Consider the following 14,601-nt stretch of genomic DNA (forward strand, 5'->3'; position numbering starts at 1 on the left):
CCACCACTGCCCCGTGTCTTCCTTCCTCTGCGTCTCCGTGATGGCAGGGAGCTGAGGATACACACACATGTATTTTCTGAGTCACCTAAGAGAAAGCCACAGACTCACACCAACATTATTCCATGTGTATTTCCTAGAACTAAGGGCTTCTCAGACTTCACTGGTGGCACAGACGATAAGAATCTGCCTGCAATGGAGAAGACCCAAGTTCAATTCCTGGGTTGGGAAGATCCCCTGGAGGAGGGCATGGAAACCCACTCCACTGTTCTTGCCTGGAGAATCCCATGGACAGAGGAGCTTGGTGTCCATGGGGGTTGCAAAGAGTCGGACATGGCTGAGTGACTACACTTTCACTTTCAAGGGCATCTCACGGTGCTGTAGTCTTCTGCTCTAAGAAGGTGTTTACACGGAGCAGCAGCTGCCCTCCAGGGAGGAGGAGGACTGGAGAGGCTGAATCAGTCTCAGTGCCAAGCGGGCCTGCACCGCGTCTCATCTGCCCTCCCCGGTGGCAGGCGGTTCCTTCTCACAGCCTTGCCGTGGAACCAGCTGCAATGATGCTAATTAAAATCAAGATGCTCAAGGCTCTGAGAGCCGTGCCGACAGCGCGGGGACGCAACCAGCCTTGGGGGACTGGAATCTGCCATAGGTGATGTGCTGATGTTGATTTAAGCCTGGAACGTGGCCACGACGGCATCTTCTGGTTAATTGGAGGCAAGAAGTCTTCCTATTCTTTGGTAATTGTGCTCCCAAATGCTGTTCTGCTCAAAAGAGAAATGTGAAGAAGTGAGACTTTTAAAATAATTATCGATATGAATAAGCAGCTCTTTTGCAAGGCCCAGGGAGCTGTGGGGCGGGGTGGGGAGGTAGAGGCAATGGGGAAAGTGCAGACCTGTGGTCACTGGCCGTGGTCTGGAGGAAGGTCCCCCACCAGGCTACTTAGGACAACAGCCCTCCTTGGAGAAGCAGCCTCGAGTGCCGTGAAGTTGGCTGTTAGTGTGAAGAAAGACCAGGAGGCATGTGCGTTTTTATGCCAGAGAATACAGGCCGCGATAATTTGCAACCTCTGCCCTCAGATACGCAGGCCCTCGCGCTGCAGGAACCCGCCCCTTCAGTGTGCCTGTTTATGGGCAGAGTGTTCAAGTGTTAGTCGCCCAGTCGTGTCCAGTTCTTTGCAACCTCATGGACCGTAGCCTGCCAGGCTCCTCTGTCCATGGGATGCTCCAGGCAAGAATACTGGAGTGGGTTGCCATTTCCTTCTCCAGGGGATCTTCCTGACCCAGGGACTGAACCCACGTCTCCTGCATTGCAGGCAGATTCTTCACCGTCTGAGCCACCAGGGAAGCCCCATTTATGGGCAAAGTCACCCATAAATCAGCCACCTCCTGACCAGGAGTGGCCTTCCCTAAGAGGCTCTGCAGGCAGGGAGAGGAGTTATGTTTAATTTTGTCAGAGACTCAGGGCCCATCTCCAGGGAACGTTGGCAGGAGGTGAAAGAGGCCCCAGTCCACTTTTTTGAATTATCATTAAAATACAACCTCTGTGTGTGGAAAGAGGCAGTCAAGCCACAGGGAAGGATGTAAGACCACCCTCCGCACGGACCACGCCTGCTGCTCACTCGCTTCTGTAAGCTTCCAGAAGGCTGCGTGCGTGCGTGAACCTTCGCACGGAGGTCCCCCTCAGGGGTGCCCCACGTGGCTCGCGTGACCCTGTGGCTCCTCTGCACGGGCACTGACTCTTCCAAACCCTCCTCTGTCCGTTCTCCCCTCCAGACTTTCTGCACCAAAACGCACTGGCTTCAGTGGGCGTCCAGGCCTTCGGTGAGCACCTCTTGGAACCTTGGGTGATGCGATGAACAAACTAACCGCACTGCCTAATCCTGGCGTGTGCTCCCGCTTGCCTGGGCCGTGCACGAGCCCCCGCCCTCCACGTGCTGGTCTGAGGAAGCGCAGATGCCCCGGCATCCCAGCCCCTCGCCAGACGGTTCTCTGGTGTGGACGGGACCTCCCGGGAGGCGCCCGCTCGTTTCTTCCACCGGTTCCTTAACTAAACGGAGAGTCAGGGAGCTGAGCCCCACTGCGGGCGATGTGCCCCCCGCCGCCTCTGCTGGGACCACCGTGCAGGTTGGCTCCCCAGACCAGGGCATGGGATGCAGGCACAGCCGCCCCTGAGACGACACTGCCATGTCTGGTCCTCGGCAGACGGTCCCCGCCCGCGGGGAGTGTCCTCCCCTCGCTGCGCTGTCCACCTTTCCTCCAGCTTCGTTCCACACCCTTCCCGCTGTGCTGAGTTTGGTTTGGTGTTCTGCTCTGTAACTCAGCGTTTTGGAGCTACTCACACTCACCCTAATCCCCATGCTGGCGCCCGTGGGTCTGATCTCTCTGTCACCAGGACACTCAGGTGTGAAGGGCAGGCTTGAGGCCAGCGTGTGTGCTGTGTGCTGTCGCTGGCCCCTCGCAGGCCGGGGTCCCAGCTGAGTGTCCGAGGAGCAGGCGCCGGCTCTTCCCCGCAGCCCTGTACACAGATGCAGAGGCTCTGAGCTCTGTGGGGCTCCAGGAGGGGAGTGCACGTCCCAGGCCCCCGCGACCCCCTCCCGACGTTGTCGCACTCCTGCCAGCCTGACCTCCCCAATTCATTTCACTCTTCAATGATTTTACCAAATGGACAGGAGCGTCCAGAGAACCAGGCGGGCAGTTCGATCCAGAGCGGGGATTGGGGTGGGAGACACAGGAATGTCCAGTGAACTAGGCAGGCAGTGCTCCATCCAGAGTGGGGCAGGAGGTAGATTATTAATAGTTCATTCACCCCTCACGAGTTAGCCGCGTGCCTGGTCCCCGCCGGATGCCCGCGTCCGTGGGGCCCGTCTTGGCTCTGCGTCAGACCTGATCGTTGGCTCAGGGTCCCCCAGCTGCTCCTCTGACCTCATGGCAGCCACGGGAGGCGGGTGTTCGCTCCCCATCTTCTCCGGGGGGTGTGTGTGCTGCCCGAAGCCACTGCCGGGCACTTCAGCCCCGAACCCCCACCTTCCTGGGGTGTCAGACGCACTGCTGTGGACGCAGAGGCAGTCTGGGCTCCGGCCTGCCCAGGGGGCTGTCCAGCACACACGCTAGTCTGGGGCCACCTCCTGACCACTGCACCCGCACCACATCTCTGTCCCGACCAGTCGTGGGGGCCCCAGCGTGTCCAGAGGTTGGTTGCTGTTCGTTGGTTTTCCTGATGAATCAAGTGTGGCCCCTGATTGAGTCTCAGGAAGAAAATTCCTGTCCTTTCTTCCTTGAAGAGCCTGGACTCTGAATGGTCTGGTGTGGGCCCTGCATGTGGGAGTGGGTGTCTGCTGGCCTTCACTCTGAAGGCGCTCTGTGCTCCCTGGGAACGTGGAGCGTGGGGTGGCCCCACGTCTCAGCTGTGCCCTGTGAGGGGTGCGGGAGCTCCGCGGACTCAGGACCACTTCGTGCCACCCTGGGGTCCCCGCTGGGGTAGGAGGAGATAGTCACTCACGTCACCAGGGCATCCCCAGCACTCTGCCTCAGAGTTGCCCTGAGATCCGGGACCCAAGTGTGAGCAGGACACCCCGGCCTCTTACTTGTGGGTCAGGCTCCCAAGCAGCGCTGCCTACGCTGCTGTGTTTCCCAGACCCCAACCCCAGGAGGGCAGCTCTATCCGCAGCCCCGGCGCACGAAGTGCCTGCTGGGCCCCAGGGCGGGTGGGGGGGCGGTGTCCAGGGCAGATAGATACTCTGCCTCCAGGGACACTGGCACGCACGCCCTCGGGCCAGAACCACAGACAGTAAGCTCCATGGCTGCCTGTCTGCTGGTTGGCAGAAGTACCCCCATCCCCTGAGCCCGGGAAGGAAGAGGCCAGTCTTGCCTCCATGCTGATCCCGTCCTGGCCGAAGATGAATTTAGGGGCTGAGGTTTTCAGAAGCTCCTCGCTGGAAGACAAGAAGAACACAACTTACAAATACACCTGCAAAGACCCAAACGTGGGACAGGCCCCCAGCCTCTCAGGTCAGGGGCGACTGTGCGCATTCCCCCACGTCCCGGCCTGCCAGCTGGCACAGTGACCCGTGGCCCTGAGCTGCGGTGTCTGTCCTCGTGGCTCTGAAGGGCGGGGCGGAGTGTGGGCGGAACACAGGAGACCGGGTCGTTAGCGCGGCCGGGCCGGCTCCCCGGCACGCCGTTCCCCGGCCTGGCTTCCGGTTGCGGGCTGTTGGCCGATTCACCCGCGAGTGACCTCGTGAGCGATCGCTGTGCTGGCTCCGGCTCTCCAGCCGCTCGGCAAACCCTCCAGGGCTCGTCACGCCTGACCGGCCTGAGACCCCGGCCCGCCCCGCGGAGAGCTGCCCCCGGGGTCGGTGGCGGAACCCCTACCGACCTCTCCTTCCTCTTCTCTCCACAGTGCGGCAAAGGAGCAGAGAACTTTGACAAGTTCTTCACGCGAGGGCAGCCTGTCTTGACGCCGCCCGACCAGCTGGTCATCGCTAACATCGACCAGTCTGATTTTGAAGGCTTCTCCTACGTCAACCCCCAGTTCGTGCACCCCATCCTGCAGAGCGCGGTATGAGACGCCTCGCGGAAGCCCCGTCCGCGCCCCGCCCCCGCCCCCGCCCCCGCCGTGGGCAGCGACCCCCACCCTAGAGCTCGACGGCCTCGGCCCTCCCTGTTCCAGGTGGAGGCCTGAAAACTGTAGGGTGGTTGTCCCCGCGTGCTCGGCTGCGTCATCTCAGCGGAAGATGACGTCACGTCAGCATCTGCTTCACGTAGAGGTGACATCTGGCGGGGGATTGACCCTTCCTGGAAAGCAAACAGACTCTGGCCCCATTTTTTTTTGGGGGGGGGGTACTGTTTGATGTGTTTCCCAAAACCTCTGTTGATTTTCACCATCCAGATTTCCCGATCAGAGATGTTCAAATGAACCCACACAGTCTAGGGGGCCGGAAACACGTCCATCCGCCACGTCTTCGGAATAAAAGAATGGGGGTCCCAGAGTGCGAGCGAGGCAGGACTCGGGGGTTGGGGGGTCTTCAGAAAACCTGCCGCTTGTGTCCTCTGCCTCCATGGACACTGTCCCCAGAACCCGAGAGGCTGGGAGAAGTCTAGTCCAGTTTGCAAGCTCACTGCTCCCAGGCGCTGACGGTTGTAACCCGCTCATGGTTCTCCTACTGCGGTCACTGGTTTAGAAAAAGAGGAAGAGAACCCTAGATGGGTGTTGGGGGTGTTTGTCATCTTGTACCTGACTTGGTTGATAACTGTTTTGCTACTTGCATTTCTTTTTAAGAGGCCAAATCTTCTAAGGAATCCGCTAAATGAGCACAAGAAATCAGATCAAGGACAGACCAGTGTGTGTGTGTGTGTGTGTGTGTGTGTGTGTGTGTAAGACATTCATAATCTCCGGGAGATGACTCTGGTCCAGGGTGCCATCAGCCATCATGCCACTACTCACAGTGTTGTTAGCCAACCCCGCCCACACACTGCCGTTTCACTGCCTGCTGCCTGGGGAGTGGAAGCGTGCACCCCAGCCCTTTTGTACTTATTTATTGAACCGGTTGTGGTGTCCACGAGAGTACGATGTACAGTCAGCTCACCCAGTGTGGCTCCAGCCGCAGCCCCGGGACCCAGTCCCCCCGTCCCCGTCCACTGAGATGAACAGCAGTACAGTTTCGGTCCCCTGGTGTGTCATGTCGAGTGACACACCTGGCGCTGCAGAGTCAGGAAACCTGGATGCATATCAGCTCAGAGAGGCTTTATTGCTGGAAGGATTTTAATATGTTTTGCAAATGCATCATGCAATGAACTTTGCATGTTTATAATAAACCTTAATAACAAGTGAATCTATATTATTGATATAATCGTATCAAGTATAAAGAGAGTATTATAATAATTTTATAAGACACAACTGTGCTATATTTGTGAAGGCTCTTGTTTCTAACTTGCTTCTATGATTAAGTTTTAGCTTCCTTTCCCTTGCAGAGCTTCCTCTTCCGCACCCCCACTCTGTGTGTGCCCTGCCTTGGCACTAGAGCGGCTTTATTAATTTTTTATTGCAGTAGATCTAATTTTGAAAGTGAATGGCTACTTTACATGATCAATAAGGCGTATATATGTATAAATACTTAATTCTACCTGCAAACAGAAGTTTTAGTTTTGTCTGGGAGATAACATTGAGGTGAGACCCCCCTGCCCTTGGCCTCCGAGCAGCATCTGTGCCCTGGTCCTGCGTCACTCTCCCTCCTGGGGCTGCGGGGACCTGCCGGCTCCAGGGGGCCCAGGCCACGGGTGCCGCTGTGGCGTCGTCACGGTCCCAGGCCAGGCTTGTTTCGTCTGATCCGTTCTCTCCTGCAGCCTTGCTGCTGCTAGTGACGCGGGAAGCCCTTCCCAACATGGGTGCGTGGACGCCCTGGGAGCGTGCCAGCCCTGGCACAACCTGCCATCCACTCCGCACCTGCAGACAGTGAGGCCAGGCCTGAGCGGTCCGCGGATGCTCTCGAGAGGCCGGGCACTCTCTCCGGGCCTCGGGGGGGAGCATATCTGTGAGACAGCGTCACAGCAAGGGCCTGGCGGGAGCCGGCCGCCAACAGCAGGAAGAGCGTTTCGAAGGACGTGGTCGTCAGTCCTCACGGGGGTGCTCTGTTCTCCGTTGTTCCCCAAAGTGTCTCCCAGTGACGTGTCTTCTCATTTTTACGTTCTGGCTCTTTCCTGATTCTCAGCTGGCACACCACCCCTGAGGGGCCTTAAGAGACGAGAGGCCTCGCCCATCCTGGGAACTTGTGATTGGAGGAGGCGGTGGGTAGGAAAGAGGTTAGACCAGATTAGACCAGCAAAGAGGAGCTTCTTCGGCCACCGTTGCTGGACTGTGGGCCCCCGTGGGGCGTCTGTGCAGGTCTGGCCCATCCTCCCCCACACCTCATTTGGTCTGATGGAAAGGGACCCAGGTATAGAGAGAACCCAAGAAACAGAGCCAGTCACCCTGCCCTGGAGTGCAGCGACCCCAGGACGGGTCCCTAGGCAGGCGCCCGGTGTGGGGAGGGCAGTCCAGGACGGCGGCTCTGACCGACTGAGAGCTCCCCAGCAAGTGCTGAGCCGGGGAAGCCGCTCTGTCCTCCCGCGGCCGACACGCTTCCAAGTTGTCCCTCTTTCTCCGGAACCTTGCTCCGCATCCCAGCTGGCTTCCATCCTTTCTGAACGTGCGGAAACCCCTGTGTGAGGCCAGCCCTGCGGGAGCGGCTATGAGCTTGAGGACAGACTTGGGGGAAACCGGGGAAGATCAGGGTCAGCAGAGGGTCACCGTGGTGGGGCGTGTCGGTGCGTGGCTATGCCCTGAATTTAGATCAAAGTTGATGCTTTTTAAGAAACTGAGTATCCCACGATAGTTCTGTTGAAAGTACACGCCATGTAGGTGACGGTTAGCAGAGTGGATTGAACCAACATTCTGTGGATTCACCCCCTTCATGGGGGTCTGGTAAAATAAAGCCCAGGGAGGAGCTGCCAAGGGTTGGAATAAGGAGGAGGCCTCAAGGGGTCAGGCCCCTGAGCAACCCTGGAAGGACCGGGCAGTATCCCTGGGGCCTGTGGGCCCAGCAGCAGCAGGACCTGGGGGAGTCCAGACCCCGTGGCTCCAGAGGCCGTTCAGAATGTCGTGTCCCTTTCCTGCCGGAGGCGGCCGCTGGGGTGGGATGGTCCTGCGAGGCTGCGGGCCCACGGAGAGGGGGTGGCCCCTCCTCTTGGCGTCTTGTTTAAACCCACAGGGGCCTGGTTTGAGGAAGCACCTGGAGTGCGCTGCCCACAGAGGTTCCCAGGAGGTCGCAGGCAGCCCCGGGTCCGGGTGATGGCTCTTGTGGCGTCTGCTTGTCCGCCCCCGTGACTGAGCTCACCGTCCCGCAGGGTCATTGCCCGCTGTGTTCTCGGAGGGAGATGTGTTAGGCTTTCTTATCAGGAATTTGGGAGAAAATCAGAGGGTGAAGAGGTCTTTGGAAACCCGGGCTGAAAAAAAAAAAAAAGAAACCCGGGCTGAGAAGATCGGATGGAAGACCGCGAGGACCCAGGTTGATGTGCACTGCGGATGAGCACGGTCTGCGGCGGGGCACGGGGACGCAGGGGACGGGCCCCGAGGGCCCCTGCTGCGCTCTGGGCCAGGAGAGGTCGTGGGAGGGGGCCGAGGGGTCCAGGCAAGGGTGGGCTTGGGCGCAGAAGGACTGATGGACGCCCACAGCAGGAGGAAGCCGGGAAGCGGGGAGAGCCCCTGGGAGGGCGTAGCTGTTCCTGGAGGCTTGAGAGCGCGTTTGCCGCTCCTGCCCCGAGAGCGTCCAAGCCCCTCGCCCCGTGAAGGGGCTCCCAGCTCTGGGTGGGGCCCGAGTGTCCTGCAGGTGGGCCGACACCCACTTTCCCTGGTGGCTTCCTGCAGCCCAGGGTGGGGGTGGGCAGACAGGGCAAAATCGCTGGACTCCGCAGGCGCCCTCCACGCCCAGGGCACCGAGCGGAAGTCTGAGTGTGTTGCTGGGGGTGTTTTCTCAGAGCTGCAGGAAGGCAGAGTGGGGGCCGTCCGGTTTTAAAGCCCCAGCAAGGAAGCATCCCGTGTTGGGCACCTTCTCACCGCCGTCTGGTGCAGTCACCTCTTCTCGTCCACCGCCTCCTGCTTCTCGAAGCCCCACAGGGGCAGCCACGTCTGTTCCCCCACCAGGCGCCCGAAACATCCTCATGGCCCTGGCACCGGGCAGGGAACCGGAGATGACGCTTGGGATCCGGGGAGCAGGGGAGAACGGGTCCCCTGGCTGGTAGTCACCACGCTGGAATCTAACAGGGAGTGTTGGGAGCTGTCTTTTAAAACCTTTTCCTTGAGTTACTTGGGTTTACTTTATGAAATATAGTGACTGTCGGCATTCCTACCGTTTCCCGTTTGGGCAGAGGCAGCCATCCAACAGCGCTGTGTCTGCTGTTAGAAAAGTCACCTGCGTCACACGTGGGGGAAGGCAGCCATAGAGAAACGGCGCAGCCACGATTCTGTTAATCTTGTAATGTCGGGGCCCTCAGGAGGGTTCAAAGCTGAGATTAGGACCCCAGTGCCTCTGATCTGTGTGATCAGCTGATAGTTAATAATTGTGTGTGTCCAACTCAGTCATCAAACAGCCTTATGATAACCCACACTATGGCCCACAGGCTCCAAAGACTTTTTGAAACCTTATGGAAAAAACTAATTTGTTCATTCCAACAGAACATCTGAATATACTGAGCTATTTGTACTTTTTTATAGAGAACTTTAATAAATCAATTCTTCCTTTAAAATGAGTTTTTAAAATAAAACTCATTTCATTTTAAAAAGAGTTCATAAGATTTCATAAGATCCCAATGATTCCAATGATTTCATGAGATCCCAATCACTAGGAGCCTGTAGGACTCAGCTGGGGTGGGCCATCTGGAGCGCCCCGACCTGCACTCCGCTGCAGGGTTGTCTCCCGCCAGCGGGGTGTGGTGGCCCCCTCACAGTGACTGGAAGTCCAGATGGGACGTGTTGGAAGAATGACGTCCTTGATGTTTTAATAGACAGTGGGGACCACTGTCTAAAGTCTGGAAACTCTGGACCACGAGAAAGAAGCTTTCTGTTCTCTGTACAGATGTAGCTCCAGGATTGGGCGGGGGGGGGGGGTCCCTGGGGCCCCTTTTCTTGCTCCTCAAGGCTCTGCAGCCACCTTTTGGCCTGGGAGGGGGTGTTTCCTCCGCTCTGTCTCCCGTCCCTAAGGTCCCCAGGTCTCAGTTATTTGGGAAAAGTTCAGTGATGCAGGGTAAGAACGTGTGCAGTTCTTGGGGTCTCCCCGAGAAGGCAGCTCAGAACTTCTCCAATGTCCAGAGAAAAGCGGCAAACGTGCCCATCAGTGTCACCTCTCGTGTGAGCAGACAGGACCCCTGTTTGTCAGAAAAACCCCTGTTTGTCAGAAAACAGTATCAAGTCTACTTTCTAAGAGCATTTTTCTAAAATAAGACAAAAGGCAGCATCGCGTTTTCTGATTAAACAACTGTGTCCTTGTCTCCTCAGCTTCACTCCAGGAGGTTTTACTCCTGTGACTGTTGGTAGACTTTTGTTGATGCTCTCCCTGGAAAAATGTGATTCTTTTCTTGAGGGGACTATTCAAAATCATCCATGAAGGCTGTGATTCTTCTGAGTCTAAAAATTCACCTCGTATCTCCTCTATTAGAGTCTTTCAGAATATCTTTTATAGATGATCAGAAACGTTTCAAATCATTGCTTTTGTTCTCTTGTGGGGGGGAGGGTTGAAGGACACACCAGGTTTAAATCGTTAATTGAAAACCATCCTGTGTCAATCAGACCCCACATCTGTGTGGAGGAGGCAGGGTTGGCGGGTGTGGTTTCCCTTCTGTGTGAGCACCTACCTACTGATGACGGGTGAAGGCTGTTCAGCTGTCCGGTCACGTTTGGTTTATCGTGGCCGAGACGGGTGTGCAAACTGCTGCGTTGCTCTAACACTGTCCCCTCTGATCTCCGTTTGCATGATATGCTCTGTTAGATACATTAACTGTAGTTTGGAAGCCCATGTGTTCGAATAAAGACAATGACCATCCCTTCGTGTCCTCGGTCTCGTGTGCATCCTCGGCGGTGGAGCAGACACTTTTCCTCGTGGTCACAGGGCGACCCCAAGGCCAGACTGCAGGCGCCCCCAAGGCCAGATCGCAGGCACCCCTTAGGCCAGACCACAGGTGCCCCAAGGCCAGACCTCGGGGCGCCCCCAAGGCCAGAGCACGTGGGCAGGTCGTCTGGCCCCGCGGAGGCCGTGGGGAGGCCTGAGCCCCGGGAGGGCCACACTCGGTTCACCATCATTAACCTCGAGACGGAGGCTCCGCTGCCCTGGAAGCCGTCCCCCCGCCCCCCCCCCCGACCCGGTGCCCAAGACCTACGACCTCCCTGACGCAGGTCGGCCTCTGGCGGGCCGGCACGTGCCACCTGGTCAGCTCGGCAGGTCATCCAGCTTGAGGGGCGCCTGTGGTCCCCGCCCCCCGCTCCTGCCCCTCCTGGTCGTGGGCAGCTTTCCGTGCCACCTGCAGCCTGCGTCCAGCCCTGTCTGCCTGCGTCCAGCTGGTCAGCGAGTCCCGCTGGGCTTGCCGCGACTCCCCACGGGGGTGACTTTGTCCCCAGTGGGCAATGTCTGAGACAGTTCTGGTCGTCGTGTCTGGAGACAAGTGCACGGGCGTCCAGTAGGCAGGGGCCAAAGACGAGAGACTGTCAACATCCTGCAACCGCAGGGCGCCCACAGCGAGGCTGCCAATGCTGAGATCCTTGCTCTGGGAAAGCCCTCAGGCTGGCCGCTGGGACCCACGTCCACGGGTCTCCCTGCCTGGGCCCCTGAGGCCGCCCTCGACACCCCCACGGCCCTCTGCCGGAACCCGGCGTGACCTTGTCTGAGCAGGTCCCTTCCCTGTGTAAAGCCCTCCAGCGGCTCCCCATGACCCTTAAACAAACCAAACATCCCCACTGCCCACCAGCCTCACCCAGCCTGGCTTGTGACATCAGGTTCCACAGGTAGGCGGCGGGCTCCGATGGTGCCGACTCGATTATTCACTCGTGTGTGTGTCTGTCTGTGTGCACGTGTGTGCCCTTTCCCATCAGAATGCAAGCTCTACCAGAAAACCAAGCATGTCCACCATTCCCTGCTGGGCCCCAGCACCTAGAAGAGTGCTGGGCACACGGCAGCAGCTCCTGTCTGTGGGATGAATGAATGAGGGAATGGGTCCCAAGACTGCCCGGAGCCCGGCTGGTCGTGACCCGAAGCGTCACAGCGTCACGGCCGCGCTCCCGAGGTGTCTGCAGGCGGATGGTGGCGACACCAGGAATGCACACAGGAATGAGTTCAGCGTCGGCTCCGAGCCCTTCACGAGCCTCTGCTGCGGGAACCCCAGCTGTCCATCTCGCCGTCAGCCCAGCACCGGGGGCGATGGCTGCCGCGGTGACACCTGAGTAACGGCTGACGCCCTGGGGTTCGCTCCTCTGGCCTGTCGTGTGCTCTGGGGTAAAATCGTGCTGCAGCTGAACCGCTGACGCCGAGGAGCCCCTGGCGCGGGAGGGTGGGGCTGGGCTTGAGAGGCGTGTGCAAGCCGCGCTGCGGCTCTGAGAAGGCAGGAAGGACCCCTGTCTCCTCCGGACGCTTTTTATAAAAAGCTAATTCAATAAGTAACATTGCAGGAAGACCCATTCTAGGCAGGAGAGGGCAGTGTATGATATGGTTCTAAAGAACAGAAGAGTTAGTGTGGGCTCAGTAGACACGGGGGAGAAGGCAAAAGATAAGGAAGGGTCCGGCGCAGATGATACACCCGCACACAGGCACACGCACACACACGGCACCGAGAGCATGGCAGGCACCATGCTGGTTTCTTCAAGTGCATTTTTAAAGCCCACGGTGACTCCCTGAGGTGGGTCCTATTTGCTGGGCCCATTTTACAGAAGAGGAAAGTAAAGTCCAAGAGGGTAACTAACAATCCCCAGGGGAGCAACACCAGACAAGCTGAGCCAACTGGAAGAGCACAGATGTGAGCCAGGCTAGGGGGACTTCTTGGAGGAAGGGGCGGGAGGCTGTGGTCTGATGGAGAAAAGGATGGATGGGAGGGGTCAAAACCACATGGAAATCATTAAACAGGGAGGAGGGGAAGGGCTGACTCTGATCCAGCTCTTGCTCTGGAGGAACTGCCATGTGACCACCCCCTTCAGTCCTCAGGACACCTCCCAGAATATAGCTGGGGTTCCCGTCTCACAGACCAGAAGCTGAGGCCCAGCTTAATTAACTGCTTCCAGTCACACACTTCCTGAGCAGCACAGTGAGCTGTCTCTGACCTTCCTGACCTTGCAAGCTCAGGAGGCCAAAGAGACAGCCTGGCTGGGGTTGTGGGACCTTCCTGGGGGCCTCTCCCGTCTCGGCTTCCAGCCAAAGCCCAGCCCATCACCAAGGGGAAGCTTCCTTTTCTCAGCTGACCGATGCCTCTGAGACCAGAGGCCCTTCTGTAACTATTTCTGGAAGGCTCTCTCCTACCTTCACCTGTCTTTTTTTTCTTTTTTGAGCTGTCTGGGTGTGGGTGGAGAGAGAAAAACAGCACCCTGTCTCTCAGAACCCTCCGTAGCAGCCCCGCATGCCGCTGGCTCTCACGGGGGCACCGGCCAGTCCAGTAGGTCGTTCAGGGGAACGTCTGCTTCAGAGAAGACTCGCCCTCCTGCCTCCTGACACAAGGTTCAGCTGCTCACCATCAGGTCTCCATGTGCTCAGTCGCTCAGTCGTGTCGGACTCTTTACGACCCCATGGACTGGAGCCCACCAGGCTCCTCTGTCCATGGAGTTTTCCAGCAAGAATACCAGAATGGGTTGTCACTTCCTCCTCCAGGGGATCTTCCCAACCCAAGGATCAAACCTGTGTCTCCTGCACGGGCAGGTGGACTCTTTACCACCGAGCCATCTGGGGAGCCCAGCTCGGGTCTCCACTGAGCTGCTCCAATGTCCGACAGGGTGGCAGTGTTGACCCAAAAGCACGTGACTCAAGACAGAACAAGGAAGGAGCGGCGCCTTGACCATTTATCCTGGGCGACACACAGTATCACTTCCACCATTTGCTATTTCTTAGCAGCGAGTAACTAAGTCTAGCCCATACTCAAGGGGAGAGGAACTAAGGGCCACCTGGAGTCTGTGGACACATTTTATAGACAGCACGGCGTAGGTGGGTGAGCCTTCCAGGGCCCTGACCACTGTTAGCAAAAGAAGCAAGAGACCACTTGAGTAGCGTCTTCGACGGCAGCATGCTCGAGTCCCAGAGCATTCCAGGGAGTCAGCCTCGCCTCGTGACTCTTTCTTTTCTGTTTTTATCATAAAATACACGCTTGTTGTTGAAAACCTGGAAAATACAGAAAAGTCAAGGTAAGATAATAAAACTCGGCCATCATCACACAACCTGGAGGCGATCGCTGACCACGCTGCAGGTTATCCCCTTCCTTCTCCGCGTGTGTCGTCTTATGCTGTGGGAAACGTGATGTGTGTGTGCTTCTGTATCCCGCTTCTCCGTGTAATATTACTGTGTACATTTTCCTTCGAGTCATTAAGAATTCTTTCTCTTATTTTGACTGTGCCACGGGGCTTGTGGGATCTTAGTTCCCCGACCAGGGACCCTACCTGGGTTCACAGCAATGGGAGTGTGGAGTCCTAACCGCTGGACTGCCGAGCAGTTCCCAAGAACTCTTTGTATTGAATACATTAAATGGCTACCACCTTCGTTCTCTTACTGACTCCCCTATTACTGGACTTTAGGTTATTTCTAGTTTTTTAATTATTTTTAACAACTCAGTGATGAACGTCTTTGTTCCTAAAATTCTGAAGGCACTTCGGATCATTTCCTCAGTTGGGTTCCCAGAAATAGAAACACCGAACATTTTTGAGACTCTTGGTATTTTTTCCTTCTCGTTTGGCTTCTTGAAGCTCTGCTTTTCTTGGTAACACTTTCTTGCTCTTGGATCAACTAGTAACTTGCATTTCTTTTCAACCAATGTCAATTCTGTTGTTAGTTTGCTGTCAAGTTCTGTCCTCTATTCAACAAATGTCTCCGTGAGGACTGTGTCAGGCGCCAGG

The 14,601-nt window shown here is 57.2% G+C and overlaps 1 protein-coding gene across 2 annotated transcripts in view; it reads left to right on the forward strand.

Annotated features, from left to right (window-relative positions):
• PRKCA (protein kinase C alpha) overlaps positions 1 to 10,567 on the forward strand; it is a 302,229-nt gene extending 291,662 nt beyond the window's left edge. Inside the window, exons 17-18 of one of the 2 annotated variants that reach the window (XM_061393059.1) lie at positions 1,770 to 1,817; positions 4,396 to 10,567. In XM_061393059.1, coding sequence (XP_061249043.1) covers positions 1,770 to 1,817; positions 4,396 to 4,560 — 213 coding nt within the window. In that variant the 3' untranslated portion in view covers positions 4,561 to 10,567. The remainder of the gene's footprint in view (positions 1 to 1,769; positions 1,818 to 4,395) is intronic. The other variant, XM_061393060.1, reaches the window with a different exon arrangement.
• Positions 10,568 to 14,601: the final 4,034 nt, after the last annotated feature.

Source organism: Bos javanicus, chromosome 19 (assembly GCF_032452875.1).
Source record: "Bos javanicus breed banteng chromosome 19, ARS-OSU_banteng_1.0, whole genome shotgun sequence".
NCBI lineage: Eukaryota > Metazoa > Chordata > Mammalia > Artiodactyla > Bovidae > Bos > Bos javanicus.